General features: G+C 40.1%; 2 protein-coding genes across 3 annotated transcripts in view; one reads left to right on the top strand and one right to left on the bottom strand.

The window, feature by feature from the left end:
* LOC118413473 (SH3 domain-binding protein 2-like) overlaps positions 1-9,560 on the top strand; it is a 10,933-nt gene extending 1,373 nt beyond the window's left edge. Inside the window, exons 2-15 of one of the 2 annotated variants that reach the window (XM_035816881.1) lie at positions 737-769; positions 2,466-2,619; positions 3,150-3,273; positions 3,592-3,694; positions 4,063-4,180; positions 4,691-4,892; positions 5,195-5,305; positions 5,489-6,114; positions 6,360-6,439; positions 6,616-6,679; positions 6,961-7,019; positions 8,028-8,097; positions 8,624-8,683; positions 8,904-9,560. In XM_035816881.1, coding sequence (XP_035672774.1) covers positions 2,500-2,619; positions 3,150-3,273; positions 3,592-3,694; positions 4,063-4,180; positions 4,691-4,892; positions 5,195-5,305; positions 5,489-6,114; positions 6,360-6,439; positions 6,616-6,679; positions 6,961-7,019; positions 8,028-8,097; positions 8,624-8,683; positions 8,904-9,041 — 1,875 coding nt within the window. In that variant the 5' untranslated portion in view covers positions 737-769; positions 2,466-2,499 and the 3' untranslated portion in view covers positions 9,042-9,560. The remainder of the gene's footprint in view (positions 1-736; positions 770-2,465; positions 2,620-3,149; positions 3,274-3,591; positions 3,695-4,062; positions 4,181-4,690; positions 4,893-5,194; positions 5,306-5,488; positions 6,115-6,359; positions 6,440-6,615; positions 6,680-6,960; positions 7,020-8,027; positions 8,098-8,623; positions 8,684-8,903) is intronic. The other variant, XM_035816882.1, reaches the window with a different exon arrangement.
* A 968-nt stretch (positions 9,561-10,528) lies between these two features.
* Positions 10,529-16,301, bottom strand: LOC118413472 (adhesion G-protein coupled receptor G2-like). The gene is made up of 4 exons (XM_035816880.1): positions 14,503-16,301; positions 13,977-14,121; positions 12,745-12,962; positions 10,529-12,309 (listed from the first exon to the last, which is right to left on the bottom strand). Exons 1-4 carry the CDS (start codon positions 15,726-15,728, stop codon positions 11,997-11,999), a joined length of 1,902 nt encoding a protein of 633 aa, XP_035672773.1. The 5' UTR covers positions 15,729-16,301; the 3' UTR covers positions 10,529-11,996.
* Positions 16,302-16,313: the final 12 nt, after the last annotated feature.

Below are 16,313 nucleotides of genomic sequence, written 5' to 3' on the forward strand. Positions count from 1 at the left end.
CAATCTCACTTTTTGCTGTTTTGTGAATTTTCATTTCTTATCTATGTGAAAAATGTGTCACTGCTTGATACAGATCGTTCATTTAGTAGCACGAGCCGCCGCTACGAAGCGACCCTCTTTTCAGCGCAATTATTACTATTGGTAAAATATGTTTTTCGACAAAACGATAAATAAATATATAACACACGTTACAACTATACTTTGCACGCAAATAACAGCTGTATGCATTGGCTATGTTTATTTAACTTTTTGATTGGCAAAGTCAGTGACAACAAACACGCTGTACTTATGCATAATAAGATCAGCAAAAAATCTATGCCATCTTAGGGCAGGAACCATCTTAGGGCGGCCCCCGTAATTTAGAACAGATCTGAAAAAATGATTTTCATAATTGTCTCTCGATAAATTATAATGTAAGGAATATTCATAGAATCTAATTTTGCCTCCTTTTAAACCCAGTGTATATCTTTTTATTCAAGTCATGACACTGCATGTTGGAGGTTAACATTTGCCACAGGAACTGGAGAAGTTGGATCCTTACCACTAGACTACAAGTTACTGGAGACAGGCATTACTGTAACAGTAAGAGTTAATGTAATGCTTGTCTCCAGACCACTGCTATGTGTATGTACAACGTATATCTGATCTTGAGTGTTTTGTTTCGTGCAAAGGTGATCCTGTTTGACAAATACACTATTTGTTTTGGTATGCATCTCTATTCTACCTTTATCCCCAGGTACTTGAGCTGACAATGTTGGATTGACCTCAGGTAAACCCAAAATTTTAAAGATGACATTGTTATATTCCCCTTTGTTGCTACTGTCACTTTTTAGAACTGATCTAACTTTGATGTTTTCTACATGCAACTGCCTTGAAGCATATATTTGCCTGTAGACAATGAAAGAAATAATGACTAGATGTTGATTTATTTGACAGCATTTTTTGTTGTGCTGTTATCTTACCTTCAATCTTTTTTATCAGACTGTATGAATAACATATGATTAAAAGAGATATGTTCATGACATGTCTTTTCTAAATGTTCATGGCAATTTGACGATTTTTATGCACCCATATATTTTAAGAACTTTGACATGTTTTCCTGTGTTGTGTTGTTGGCACGCCAAAATGCCCTCAAGTTGAGGAACACATTCAGTACAAAGGCCTGACAGGTTGGAATTTGAACTTACAGCACAACAAATACATTCTTTTTTCTGAGCCACACCCTGTTTGACGATCAAACAAAACATGCATGGCTGCACTGGCTTTTTCATTATACAGAAACTAAGCCTGGTGCCCATGTTGTTCATCCGGTACTTTACCAGTACTTAGGACTTGTACCTAAAGAAGTCGCTTTAATAATCAAGTAACAGTGGCTGCAGGGAGTATTTCAGACCAAGCCAATTTTCGAACTGTCGATTTGAAAAATAATACTGAAAGTGTAACACGAGCGATTGCGCTGATGTCACAGTGACGAACTGGTAGGCAGGTGGAAGTTACATACACATCAGGGCTTTAGCCAGCTCGAAATTTTTTTCCGTCAGCCAATTACAATCGTCGCGAAAACCGCAAAAATTAATTAGAAGGACTGAACTGAGACCTTGAAAAACCGGTTTTAATGAGATTATCGTATGCAAAAGGGCGCCGACACACATTGTCAACAATCATAACAATAGCAAAACAAACAGTGTGTGGCTTGTACAGCCGTGGACGGCGTCCCCAAGCCGCCTGTAGCTTCCACCAATGATTTTTTTCCGTCAAAGTTGATGGATTGGTTTTAAAATTTTTCCGTCAGACGCAGCAAATTTCCGTCAATTGACGGAAAAACGGACGCTGGCTAGACCCCTGATACACATGTATTTTATTTTAAATTTAATCTTCAATTCTAAATATGAACTAATAATCTAATCCACTGACGTCCTGGTCCAGTCGTAATTACTACCCTAGATGTAAGTAAAAAAACAACAACACAGCAATCCCTTATAATATATACACCATGGAAACTGAGGTGGCGAGTTGGACTTGATGTTGGTACATACAAGGAGTAAAAAGAGTCAAATACAAGTTATGAGTGTCCTAAAACTAAAGAGATGAATAAGTCTGACTTAATAAGTAAAGTATATACATTGAATATCGCAAAGTCTATTTACCAGTAAACCAATGACAGTACAACAGGGAGCTATCTTTTCACTTTTGAGCTAGCCAGTCTGTACACCAACCAAAAGTTAGCATTGCAGGTTGTTCTTTACAAAGCTCACTACACTACTACTAGTACCACCATGCGCAGAACTCATGTTTGTTACTTGCAGTGTACCATTGTCTAGATGCAGCTTAAAATTCAAACATCACCATAGAAATATGGTCTTAAATTGGAAAAACCCTCAGGTCAACTGCTTTTTGCTAATGAGCCTCGGCAATGTAACAAAACAAATTCCCAACAATTATCATCTGATGTCTTATATCTTCAGATGCTAGGCCTCAGCTCTACCACACCCATTCAGAATGGCTGGAGCAAAAGACTCCAGGAACAGACTATCAGGCCTATCGACTGGTCTGGGGGAAGTCAGGAAATCCATTCTGGACAAACTTTCCACTTTCGGTCAACAAGATAAACATGTACCAGTGAGTAAGAGTCAGTGTATTTTTATCCTTGTGTATATTTCTTTATTTTGTTCACCTAATGTTTATTTTAGGCACATGGCCCACATCATCATAACATTAAAAAAAAATCATTACATATGATAGTAATTGGTCTACAAATACATATAACATAGATTTAATCATTGATAAACCATAAAGTAAACAAACTGAGAGTAAAAGTAAAGTAAAGTTTGTATGCCAGGTTGATGTAATGCTGTCAGGAAGCTCTCAGTGAAAGAAGGCTTTGGAGTGGCTCATCTGTTTTATGTGAGAAGTGAGAGTACATTTGATGAAGAAGGGGGTTTTACTTTCTTCCTCTTGCATCAAAAGTATCAACAATTTCTAAACCTGTAACCATTCTAGTATCTGTCACAACAGAAGCAAAATTATGTCAATTTACATCTAGTTAATTTCGTATGACAAACAAGTCATTCTGTTGGAAAGGCCTTAGGTTTATTACATAGTTACATCACACGCACCTGTTGATAAAGAGTCCATATGTTATACTTCAGCCTGGTGTCACAGAACCCCACATCACTATCGGCGCTCAGGAACTTCTGTCTGACGGGAAGGCAGTGTTTTATGGCTGGTTACGGAAGAAAGGCAATGATGCCATCTCACAAAAGTTTATGAGATGTAAGTTATAGTTTCTTTTGTAAATAGCTCAATATGGGAATTCAATCTCACATGTAACATTATTGTTGTGACTTACTTCCTGAAAGAAACATTACAGTGACTGTGTTTTTCATGTGTCAAATAGAATAATACATGATAGATAAATAAAATGTTTGGTACTTAAGCTTTAGCTGCAAGTGCTTTAAATTCTTTTATGATACTAGTATTGATAGATATTAATTTCTTATGGGATCCACTTTGCTAATATGGAATGCAGAATTTTTATCTTAACTGCTGTCATTGCTGATTACTACATGTATGTTATTGTTTGGTTCCCAGGGAAACACAGATATGTCATCCTGAAGGATGGCTGTGTGTATTACTTCAAGAATGAGACATCTGAAAAGCCATGTGGAGCCTTTTCTCTATCAAGCTATACCAAGTAAGGACCTTGATCAGGGCAGATCACAGCGAAGGGTGAAAGGGAAACAAAATGTGCATGAGTTGGCTTTGTACCAAAGTTCGACATAGAGGAAGCTAGATTTCAAATGTTTGCAGATATTGGGACCTGACAACAATCATCCTATCCTTCCTATCACCCCATTCTTCCTTGTCTGTTGCAAAGATAAGCTTTTTCCTCTGTATTTAGCCAAATTATCACAGTCATAGATTCAGTCCACTGTATATGAAGTTATTTGGTTTTAGACTTTGGAAAAACTGTTTTATGCATTAGATTTTCTTTGAGAAATTGGAACAATTTGATGTATAACATGCATCGTTTGAGTTTTATTTTACTCTTTTCCCCATAAGAATAATGAGGGCAGAGGACGTGAAGACAGCAGAGTTGCCTTGGCCATTTAAGCTCATCAGCAAATATGGACAAATGAGAACGTGGTACTTCTCTGCCTCTAATGAGCAGGACATGCAGGTTTGTGGGACCACTTCAGTAATAGAACATGGGATGGCTATAGGGGAACTTATCTGCAATAGAAACATAGAATTGAGAATGTGTGAAATAGTTAGTGCAACATTGGCTTTTGTTTTTTTCTGGGGAATAAGGTAGCAAATGACATTCATGAAATAATACTAACTGTAAAATTGAAGCAGCATATTGAATAATCTTACAAATTGCTAAAAGATTCAAACAATGAATATAAGGCTGCAAAAGATAGACTGATATGCAACACAGAAGAAAGCGGACCCAAAGATAAGAACTTTGCAATAGATCTGAATCAGCTTACAGATGTGACGTATGTGACGTTTAGGGCTATTTAGAAGATGCTGTAGGGCTAATATCTAATGTGAACTAGGATTTTTGTCATGGTCAAAATGAGACCAACTGGGGCAATGTGTTACTATCATTTAAAGGGTTGCAAGTAAACTCCCAACTTTCCTATTGAATAATGCATTACTCGTACATCCTCTTTGGTACATTCAGCACTGGATGCTGAACTTGCAGAAGGAAATGGATGCAGTGAACTCATGTACCAGTTCACAAGGTGCCCCAGGGGTGGGCCACACTACTAGGACTAGTGGAGGTGGGCGGAACCCAGGTGTGGTTGTTCCTGATCCAGCCTATGGTGATGGCTCAGGATTACCAATATACCATGATGCTGATGAGGAGGACCACTTCTATGAAGGTAAGCTGATCTGCGTTGGATCTGATACGTTAACAAGAAGGGCTTGTGTTAAACAGTCCTGTCCAAGACAAGATGTCTTGCAAAATGCAGTTTTCAACATTTGTAATAATTTATGCATGTATCACTCATATTACATAATCCATATATGATGTACACTGAAGAAATATCATTTGAGATTGACAAAATGTTTGAAAAATGCCCATTCTTTCTGTTCTTCCCATGACCACTTCTATCTGCTCCAAGTACAGCACATTATGCTCTGTAAGCAGAACAGAGTAAGATTGAGTTTATTTTTCAAATAGACCCAGACGAGGACCTGGCAGAAGAAGAGGACTACCTGCAGGTCAGGGATGATAACCCCAGAGTAGCACCTGTTGGAGCAGAAGCTGCTCAGGACCACAGAATGTTCCCAGGTTAGTGATGTGTTCTGTTGTTGACTTGTGTACAGTATACTTCACCCTCCATGGGTCATGATGCTGGGGTCATATCATTATGCTAGGTAAATGTTTTGGAAGGCTGATGCATTTTGTTTTGGTTTGTTTGCATGCATGATTTTAAGAGAAAGCTTAAAAAGCTATGACTGAATTTTCCTGCAGACAAGCCATTGCCACCGACGCCAACCTCCAGGGTGACGCCAGCCTCACAGGGGTTTGGACAAGCAGGGACTGCTAGACCACCCTTTCCCCTACCCAAGAATCAGAATTCCGGGCCAACCAAGCCCCCACCAGAAACACCTGTAGGGGGACAAAGGAGCCCCAAAAAAGCACTGGTCCCTCCTCACATGGCAGGGGTTCCCTCCTTGCCCTCACGTCATGCTGAGTCGAAGGGCAAAGTACCATCTCCTCCATGGAAAGAACTTAAAGATGTGAAAAAGGCCAGTGAACCTATCAACATCACTCCAGGCAGGACTGCTGGCAGGACAGTGGGACCAAGAGAGGCTGGAGTAGGAAAACATGCAAAGAATAAAAAAAAAGAAAACCCTATGGTCGGAGCTCTTGTTGCAGAAATGAACCAAAGGTTTGGGGAGAACTGGCAAGCAGCAGGAGGAACAGCCAAACCAATACCTCCAGATAAACCTGTTTCTGCAGCAAAACCTGACCTTAAGCCAAAGCCAGGCCTCCCACCCAAACCAGGAACTTCCCCAAAGCCAGGATTAGCACCCAAGCCAGGACATCCTCCTAGGCAAGGCACAAAACCACTTGTACCACCACACAAGCCACAGGTGGGTGACTATTGCTGCACTGCAGTCATAGTATCTTAAGTGGTGAATATTGGGCTAGGATAGGTTTGTTTTGATCTAGGTTTGGGGGTTCAACTCTTCTCTGTGGGTGTCTGTCTCATGCATTCTGGCTTTGGAAAAAAAGAGAAAAATATCTTCAATACATGTTATTCATTATTGGACCTGTTGGCTTTAAGTCCAGTGCAACTTTGAATGTTCCCTTTGTCTGTCTCCCCCCCCCATCTCAGGTTGAAGTTCAGGGGATCATGGAGGACAGATATGAACATGAAGATGAGGAGGAGGTGCCTGTAGAAGACCCAGGAATCAGGTATTACTTTTTATGCCCAAACCTTCAATACATTTAAAATACTAGTATTCAAAACATTAAAGCAGCTTTTGAGACAATTTCTTCATGCTTTCTTCAGAAGGACTCTGAAGCACCCCTAAACTATAATCTTCAGTATTAAGTTTAAAACTACTGAGACAGATGCTTCCTCTCTACAGGAGGACACCCCCTGAGGGCAACAGCTTCTCCAAGAAGAACTTTAATGAAAATCCTGAAAATGAGGTAAGCACAGGTATTGTATGCATCCATGATAAACCTTACAAACAACAATCTCATTGGGCCCCATTATACTCTGAAATGATCATGAAACTCATACTGCTTTTTATTCAGTGTGTTTTCTGTACTCTTCTGATAAAGATGCATTATTCAAACAAAGTCATGGTTGGTTCAGAAGTACTAAGAAATATTTTTGTTGATACATCACATACTCGGAAGCATGTAGTAAGTGGAAAAATTGCAGCTTACTGGCAATAGTGATGTGGTCTGTACTTTTCTTATTACAGACTGATGATGTCATGCCAGCTGATGTATCAGAAGATGTTGATATAGAGAAAGCAGAAAGGTAAGAGGAGTCTGTTTGGTACTTGCTCTTTGCAGGATGGACTAGGAAGGATTATCGTGATGTGTAAAACAAGAAAGCTTCTGAAAAAAGCTGGCCGGTGCGTATTTTGGAAGAAGCCTGGATGTTAAACAAAATCACACGAAAAAAGAGTTTTTAAACATCGAATTACTGAATTGGTCTTTCTTCTATTAAAAAAATACTACATGAGATTTGTCTAACAAAGAAAAAAAAAATTTAGCAAGTGGGGTTTGAACCTACGATCTACGGAAGATAGGTACCGTGCTGTAGACCGCTCGGCCACGCTGGCTCGATTACACAACTGCACATATAGAAGGGCTATTTGCTTAAAGTGACCGATCCATGCATCCATGCATCCATACAACCGCTTCTCCCGTCTCATAGCCGGTGCTACGCACTGGCAAAAATTCAATAGACAGGAAAACAAAACTTAAAGGGGCTACTCTTCAGCCTAACTACTCAGAAAGCACATTTAGTTGAATAGAACAATATATTCACCAGGCCATCATTGGTATATAACAAAAATTCTAAACCTTTTTTACATTTCATCAGCCTTTGTAGCCTCTAAGGAAAATGAAACATTCCAAAGCAGCTATGCTGGTTGAAGTCAAATTTGCTGAAGGTGATTTTCTCAATAATTACAGCCTTGGTGCTGAAATGCCATCCAATCAAAGTATTCAAGTATATGCTGAAATTTGCTTAACAGCTTCACCTCATACAGGTAACGTATTTGATCATGGCAACTCTGGGAGGGCATATTAGCCTGTACATGTATATCAAATAATATACAAGCAAATATGATCTCCCACAGTTACCATGGCTAATAACTAGGCATATACGTCGATGTAGGTTAGACATCCAGTGACGAAGGATAGTGGATTCTATCCGAAACGTCTGACCGTTTCAAAACCATATCCAGTTGCTTGAGTAACTATTTTTGGCGTAACTAGGCATATACATGTATATTTTTTGTGTCTTTTTCCAATGCAGCCGTTTGAGGTGGAGTCAGGTGGATGGGAAGTATTTTCTTAGACCAAGTAAGCAGGACAAAGGGAAAATGGTAGGTCTGCCTTATGTTCATTACTGATAACATGTTGTTATTAGTAATGACTGGAAACAACCGACGTTAAACCGGATAGTGAGTGGGAGTGGATGGCACTTTTGGATCAGTGAGGCGTGTAACCTCTGAAAATGAGTGCCATATGTAAGGATTACAGTTGTTTGGCGAGTTTGTTGTATATAGAATAAATATATATTATGTTTGAGAAGGCCACACCTTATGGATGTTTAAGAGCCCACTATATGTCTCAAAGAGAGTAGGAAATACTTTGCTGTGTGATGGCTAAGATCAATGTCTTTTCAGCTTGTATTTTCTAACTTGAGGAGGTACCAAGTGGGTTTTTCAAGATATTTAGTTTAGGATAGCTTAGGATGATGATAATTCGCTTACTGAGAATCAAAACAAAACAGTGCATGTGAAACACTTTGCTTGGAGGTCATACTAGCACACTGATTTGTTATCATTTCATGATGTTTAATGCATTGTTTAATGCATAATCATAAGTCACATTTGTTTTCACATGCAGGTTCTTGTTGTGTATGATTGTGCTGGCCAGAAGTGCCGGAAATTCAAGATGTATGGATTGGTGAGTTGTATAAGTAAGAGGGGTGCAACTACTTTCTGCATTTTCATTTTATAAGGCACTGGTCTTATGTTTAAGGTGAGATACTAATTAACTTCCTCTTAAAAAATTGTCACTGTTATTGAATAGAGTCGTTACTTCTAGGAGAATGTCATTTATCTAAGGCTTTTGGGTATTGTACTACAAATGTATGTGCTCATTTTTTCCCAAATTGTCCTTCTAGGGTTCTCAGGTGCATTTGCACAAAGGCGAGCCAACATTTTCCTGCATTCCTGACCTACTGAGACACTACCAGTACCACAACCTGCCTGTATCAGATGAAGGGGTGATCAGGCTGACTGAGCCATACAAAGGACATTAGCAGCATGGTCATATCCCTGGAAGCTATTGTCTGTTTTTGAGGATGAGTGATGACCATCTTTTCATCCTTTCACTTTGGCCTGTAAAGTAATGATTGGCAGTGGGTCTCCCATCCATTGCCATTAGCTAGCAGTGGTATAGAACTACAAGATGATGATATATAAAGCAAAATAATCTGTAAAGATATGCATTGGGGTTATGTTTGCTGCGGGCAGAAAATCTGTAAGCCATCCTGTTTGTACTAAATAATGATGGTGCTTTTAGCCCAAATGACAGTATCTTGGCAAGTTGACATCTTTACGTGATTTTACCATTTTTCTCTCTGACCCCCTTGATTTTACATATTTTACAGGCCAGATGTCAGGTCTGCCTGATACTTGTCTGAATCATAGGGAGGATTGAGGGAAGGAAGGATCTGAGTTTGTTTGGTGCAATGTTGGATATCTTGATGCATCTCTAAGCAAATAGCCCTGAGGGTTGTGATGTGAACCTACCTGCACTTTCAAATCTGATGCTGTGCCTTTTAGCCCTTTGGAAATTTTGTACATTTGAATTCGAACATCATTTCATTGAGCTGTGAATTCAAAGAGCTGTATAAGTCTTCCACTGTGTAAAAAAAGTGTAACTTGTATGCAATACAAGATTGCAGTTTTAATTGTCTATTGTCTGAAAATTTTTGTTGTTGCTGAACAAATCATTCCAGAATTTTTCAATGAAAAAGATCATTTTAGCTGCTTATGTGTTATATGCTTTTGTATGCTATTTTGTAATCTGATGCTGTGCTTTTTAGCCCTTTGGAAATTTTGTACATCTGAATGTGAGAATCATTCCATTGTCAGCTAATTCAAAGAGCTGTATAAGTCTTCCACTGTGTAGTTGTAAGTTATATGCAATGCAAGATTGCAGTTTTAATTGTCTATTGTCTGAAATTTTTTGTTGTTGCTGAACAAATCATTCCAGAATTTTTCAATGAAAAACATCATTTTAGCTGCTTATGTGTTATGTGCTTTTGTATATCATGTCATATGGAGGATTGTCTTTTAATGTACTATCCCTGCTGTATATAAAAGTCTCAACGAGGATCAGAAGTATCTTCTGTACAGAACAAATAATTTTTCTTGTTACTATAAGCATTCAATATGCTTCAATCACATAAACTATACTGGTATACCTGCCATGTCATGGTATCACCTAAAAGTATATGTACTGTGTTTACGTATGCCAATGCTGACCTTTTAGTATACCCTGTTCTCCTAGGGCCCAAATACAAACCAGGGGGTATCTGATCAGCTTGTGAATTAGGTATGTCTCCATGTGTCCATCTCTATAGCCTTTTTGTTAAGACTTTGTGAAAGAATTATGTAACAAATATCACACTTGCCTGCCTTATGTCAGGGATATATGTACTCCACTCAACTGAACTTAAGAATAGTATTAGTATGCCCATGTGTGGCTTATGTTACAGTGCATTTATTGTTATCATTTTGCAAATGTTACAGTGTCATCAATATCCAGAATGATGGAGGGATTAGGGTCAGTTAACTTCAATATGCTGGAACAATTTCAGGTAGAATTTGCCACTCAAATCCAGCATGCAGACTCGTTTTGCAGAACATGTGGAAACGTCTTACATTCGCTTGCAAATGTAACTTTATAGCATTGTTTAGGCCATGTTGACTGGATTATATGGATGACATCCATGGTATTTTGTTGCCCAATTAGATTTCATAATGAAGGCAACTTTTTTTCCCAAACGTTTTTTATTCGCATGCTCGCATTAGTTTTGGGGTGGGATGTCATTCACATGACCTAATTAATCAAATTAGTTTTAAGGCCACACCAATTTGAGTTGTTGCTTCTTGGATTTTTTTATCAAAAATATCAAGCAACAGGGCGATTAAGCATTTTTTTTAAATAATGTGAAAAAAGTCTGGGGTAAAGATAAGGACATACATAACATATAAAAGACATTTTCAGCTGGAAAAAAACACTACCACTGTACAATATTTGCATCTATGTATGTATTTATGTCCTTCATGAATGAAAAAAATATAACTTCAATGATTGTACCCAAATTGTATTGAGCTTGTAAAGGCACTTCTAATCACATTACTGTTGTCAAGTTGTTGAATGGCTTCATAGTAATTTAATGGTGAAAATTTCATAAATAGGAAGTGTTATAATTTTCATTTCAGGAAAAATAGGAGCAGGAATTCTGAGGACCAATTATTTGAATTGGTGTGGCCTAAGTATTGCTTAGGTCTTATGATTTTAAAAAGTGTGATTTAAGATTGATTTGTGTAAACATGTGTATGACATTAATTTGCTGTGTGCTCTAGGGAAGTGAAACTATGCAGGAGACAAGAAGTCCCATACATTGTCCTACATTCAGCTAGGTTTGTTTTTATTGTTTTGTTGTTCTGAAAGTTGCTTCTGCATGGTCATAGTTGGGGGAAATGTTGCTATAACGTTATAGTTAAGGACAGATTAGAAGATCCTGCCAAGCCCAGGACCAGTTGCACTAAAATTATTTGTGACATATTCTTAAAGGAATAGATAATGATAATAGTAAAATATCTGGATATCTAGATAATAAGATAAATAAATGAATTGTAAATAAACTTTTTGTGGCTTTAAACGTCATTCGTTTTGTTTCTGGTGATCCTGTCCGCATTTGGTACATAATCTTGAATGTGATTAGAATAGAGAGTGAAAGTACACATAACAAAATGTCTTCTTATAGCACGTTGTACATACTTCACAATAGATCCTAAATGAATAATGATTAAAATACAAGCAAATGCACAATGTTAACTTTGCACTGAACTATATCATACGTCACAACAAATGTCAAGACCTATCTGGCCTCTTTTGTCAGAAAGGTGTCTTTTGGAGCTGTGAAAAGGTACTAGGTACAATTGTACATTCTCGTCCTATTTAGGAACACTACGGGACATTAGTCATCGGCCACCACTGCTATGACATCTGCAGCAACGATAGCCGTGTTTTTAGAGTCGTCTTTGCTCTCAATGCTCGCCATGCTTGCTGTTGACACATTTGTGATATTACTTGTGCTGCAGCTGAGATTAGCTCGGCACATCTGGAACCCGCTTTGCTGCATTCCGCCTGGAGAGGGCAAGCGGTTCTTACCACGGACGATGCTGGCGCGCCCCTTACGTTTGTTGTCAGCCGCCTTGTCCCGGGGTGACGTCATGAAGGAGATACTGATGAGGAAACCTTGTGAGGAGTTCAAGATGATGAAGATGTACCTGAAACAAGAGAACTGTGTTGTTTCGAGGAATAATGTAGGGAGGGGAAATAATGAGAGAAAGAGAGAAGGAAAGAATACTCAATACGAAAGTATGTGAAAAGACAAATCAAGATGCCGATGGGGTGCGTCATTTTTATCACAAAAGTGAAAAAAAAAAGATCTCCAGATATCAGAAGTATACTACCGGTATCATTTCGCTTTGGACAAAAAACAAAACAAGGAAACCATATTAAACATACGGTGGTATCTAGTTAAAACGAACTAGCCTGGAACCCATCCGTAGTCAGTTACCTGTTGAAGCTATCAAATACGGATAGATGCCAAGCTACAAATAAACATCAAAACGGTAAAGGGGATGCCTGTAAGAAACATAGCACATGACACATGACATGGCACATCACACATGAGCTGTAGAAATGAGAGGCAATCTCACCACAACGCGTCCTGTTGTGTTCCTGCGGCGATGAAGCCGACGATCCAGCCCAGCCCCATGAGGGTGGAGATCTTGAGGAAGGCCTGTAGCTGGGAGTAGGTGGCGCCATGGCGGGCACGCGCCGTCCGGATGGACGACACCGTGATGTTCAGAACCGTGTGGATGAAGAAGTACATGTTACTCGCCAACACCAGTCCTATAGGCGCCACAAATGTCACCTGGGTGTACGGGAGAGCTTGCATCAGACATAGCATTATCAGCAATAGTCTCATTCGCATACCCTCTTCGAGCGACGGCGTTTATTGTTTGGGGGAAGTGTTGATTCGCGATTTTCAACATTTGCAAGGCTCTTAATCTCTTATCCTAGGAGACGGAAATATCTAATAAAGGGAATCTTACTGCAGAATATCGGACGGCCATTGGATATTATATAGCCTATATAAACTTAATGTTTTTGTCCACCTTACCAGTTGCACCATAATCAATACTTTCAAAAGTTTGGCACCGTCAGGTGATGATTTGAACGATCTTAATTTTGTCACTTTTGTATTAGGTTTTTTAGTCTTTTAAGTGACGTTACGTCAGTGGCCCAGAGGAGGCACTGCGTTGTGAGAGTAAAACGTTCGAGTGCAATGAAGCTAACAGCGAGCAGTAGCGGTTTGTTTAGTCGACATGGCAACTGCGGTTTTTTTTATATAAAACTGATATGGCACGGAGGCGGCGTGGGGCGCTTGTGTTACAGCACACAGGAGGCCAATTATGTTTACGTACATTTAATCCGGATATTGAATGCCACGCAATTACTACAGATCCTCACCTCCAGTGTATTTCCATCAAATATAGCTGGGTTTTCTCATTAACGCAGATGGTCTAATGCAATATTTTCTACATCAGTGGTTCTAATCATTATCATCCCGACATAGCATACTGTTCAAGCAACCAGATTAGTTTATCATCCGTTTTTCCTGGATGATTAGAGATTTGATCCGCTATAGCTTACATGGGCAGGGTATTTGGTGTATCACTGTGATTAGTCACTGGGCCTCCTTTTAGCATGGGAGGGCGCTAATATATTGGTATGGACACAAACGTATCAATCAACCAACAAAGCACACTAGCATTGCAAATCGCAGTTGATGACATCTGTCAATCAAACCTATAATTGTAACACTAGTTGCTCTACAACAGAAATTGGCTAATTCTCGCTACTCCAAACGTTACTGATTACTGACCACCAGGGCAACGGGGTTCTTGATCCAGCAGACATCTGTCCCGTAACCCAGGAACTTCGACTCCAGGCTGAACTCGACGATGGTGCTGATAGTTACGATCAGGCAGGGGGCCAACCAAATGTAGCACATGTAGCCCTTTACACTCCTGTAATACACAGCACAAACACACCTCATTACTACTCTCCCTCCCTTTTTCTCTATCCCTCTCCTCCTTTAGATGGGTACATGTGTGAATTCCGCAGTTTCCTGCAGACTTTAGATCCTGTACCCAGCAGATTTGCCAAATTACATCGTTATGGTAAAAAGTATTAAGGAAGAGAAGCTACTTAGATTTAGATGACTCAACAGTTCGAGGCTGCTGTTAATTTTCTTAAAATGGCTCAAACCCTTGGACGGAAATGGTGGCATGTTTGTTTTAACTAAACTTAAAAGCAGCAACAAGAATTGCCCACAGGGCGATGTACATGTAGAACACAAACATAATATACCCCTCTTAAAGAGATATTTCAAGGGACTGCACACCCACCTGAACACCATGGCTCCAGAAACCCGTCCCAGCGTCCGAAACAGATCAAAGGCCAGAACGTTCATGGTCAGGAAGGCCACCAGGAACATGTAGTGCGTCAGGATGGCTAGAAACACGCAGAATTTTCCCAACGGGATCTCGTCGGAGAAGACGAAAATTGTCTGCGCGACCAACAAGGAGCAGGTCAAGTTCAGCTTCAGGATGTCCGGGATCTTCCTGTACATCTTCTTCACCACGGCGGCGGCGATGAATACGAGCATACTGACAAAGGAGAGGCTGCTGAGGGCGAGGGTCAGGATCTCCTGTGGTGTGTACCCCTCCGGCAGTGCGCTCGAGAGCGACACGGTGAAGTTTGAGGAAAACTTGAGGAAGTCGTTGCAAATGAAGACGAAGTTGCCAAATCTGACATAGTGCTCTTCGTCGACGACCAGCCCGGAGAGGAGTAGACGTAGTGTCCCGTTGGGATGGAGAATTTTCCATTCCTCTTTATCAAACGGTACGAAGCCGGTGCCGCAGTCAGGGACATGTAATTCATCTTCGACGAACGTGTCCAAATCTCCTGATGTTGAATTGTACTTTTCATAGTCATCTTGAAATGATTCCTCTATTGCTGTCACTATTTCGTCATCCAAGTGTCCGACATTCAAAGCGTCTTCGATACTGTGTTCCAGGTCTTGTATGCTTGGTTCATCAGGTGCCGAGTCTAGGCTTTGACTGAAGTTGTCTGCGGTTGTTGCCATGATTGCTGTGATAGATAGAAAGTGCTTTTCGCTCTCTATTCCGTGGGGTCTTTGAGATGTGGAACTATCCTGACCATCGGTATAGACGCGTTTCTGATCTGCTTGTCCCTGATTTCTGTGCTGTTCGGAGTTGGCCAAATTTTCCACGTCTGTAGAATTACTTGTTTGGTTTTCTGGTTCGTTTGGAGGTGAGGGAAAGACTACGACATTCCGAACTGTCGGCTGTTTATTTTGGGTGGATCCAATCGGTGTAGTTGTGTCTGGTTCAGGTGTCGAATTAACTGTAGAAGCAACAGTCCCGCTGTTTATCATGCTTCCTATATTCCTGTTCAATGTCCCGTTTCGACCTGTCTGTTCCGTACTCTGGCAGTTAGCAGAATGACTAATAATGGCAAGAACCACAGTCAGAGCTGACACGATGATTTTAAATCCACTTACCCTTTGTATTGCAGTGTAGCTGTGGCAGGAAACAATAGGCGGTGACATTTCTGGGCCTGATACAATCGTCTTGCAGGAGAAAAGTTTTCAGAGCACGGTCTGTCCTTGGTGCTGAAAATCTGTTGGACTCCTCTCACAGCGCGATAGTAGTGCCTGCCACAGAGTGTGCAGATGTGTAGGCGGTCATTCGTAATTTAGAGTTTGCTCCGCCTATCCATGACGTATTTCAAACCAATACCAATTATGGTAGATGTTTCTGGTTGAAAGCACAGGATCAAATAAACACGCTCCATAATAGGGCATATCGGCAAGCTTGGCAACGGTGTTTACAGCGTAGTTCCCACCGCATGGAAACGTGCACTTTCTTGGGTGGCCTTAATTTCTGGCATCTTATCACGCTTTTCCTATGTGGTATATTTACAGAAGATGGCGATGGCAACTGATACTCAGCTAATGAACCCTGTAATGTCATATTTTTCCTATGTTTCAGGTACCAGAGTAGGTTGTTACACAGACTTCTTTCAGTTTGATTCCTATCAAGTCAGGGTGGGATGTCACGGGGGTGGCTGATATCGTATTAGGAAATCTGTCATTCAAGTAGCAAAATACAAGGGACACGGGTTCTCTCTTTTT

This window comes from Branchiostoma floridae, chromosome 4 (assembly GCF_000003815.2).
Source record: "Branchiostoma floridae strain S238N-H82 chromosome 4, Bfl_VNyyK, whole genome shotgun sequence".
In the NCBI taxonomy this organism is placed as follows: Eukaryota; Metazoa; Chordata; class Leptocardii; order Amphioxiformes; family Branchiostomatidae; genus Branchiostoma; species Branchiostoma floridae.

Bases quoted from the DNA above. Each gene is read 5' to 3' on its own strand.
- LOC118413472 (XM_035816880.1), bottom strand. From the start codon at position 15,728: ATGTCACCGCCTATTGTTTCCTGCCACAGCTACACTGCAATACAAAGG. The intron at 12,963-13,976 runs GTCAGTAATCAG...CCGTACACCCAG, and splicing joins AGAACCCCGTTGCCCTGGTG to GTGACATTTGTGGCGCCTAT. The intron at 12,310-12,744 runs GTGAGATTGCCT...CTCTTGTTTCAG, and splicing joins ACACAACAGGACGCGTTGTG to GTACATCTTCATCATCTTGA.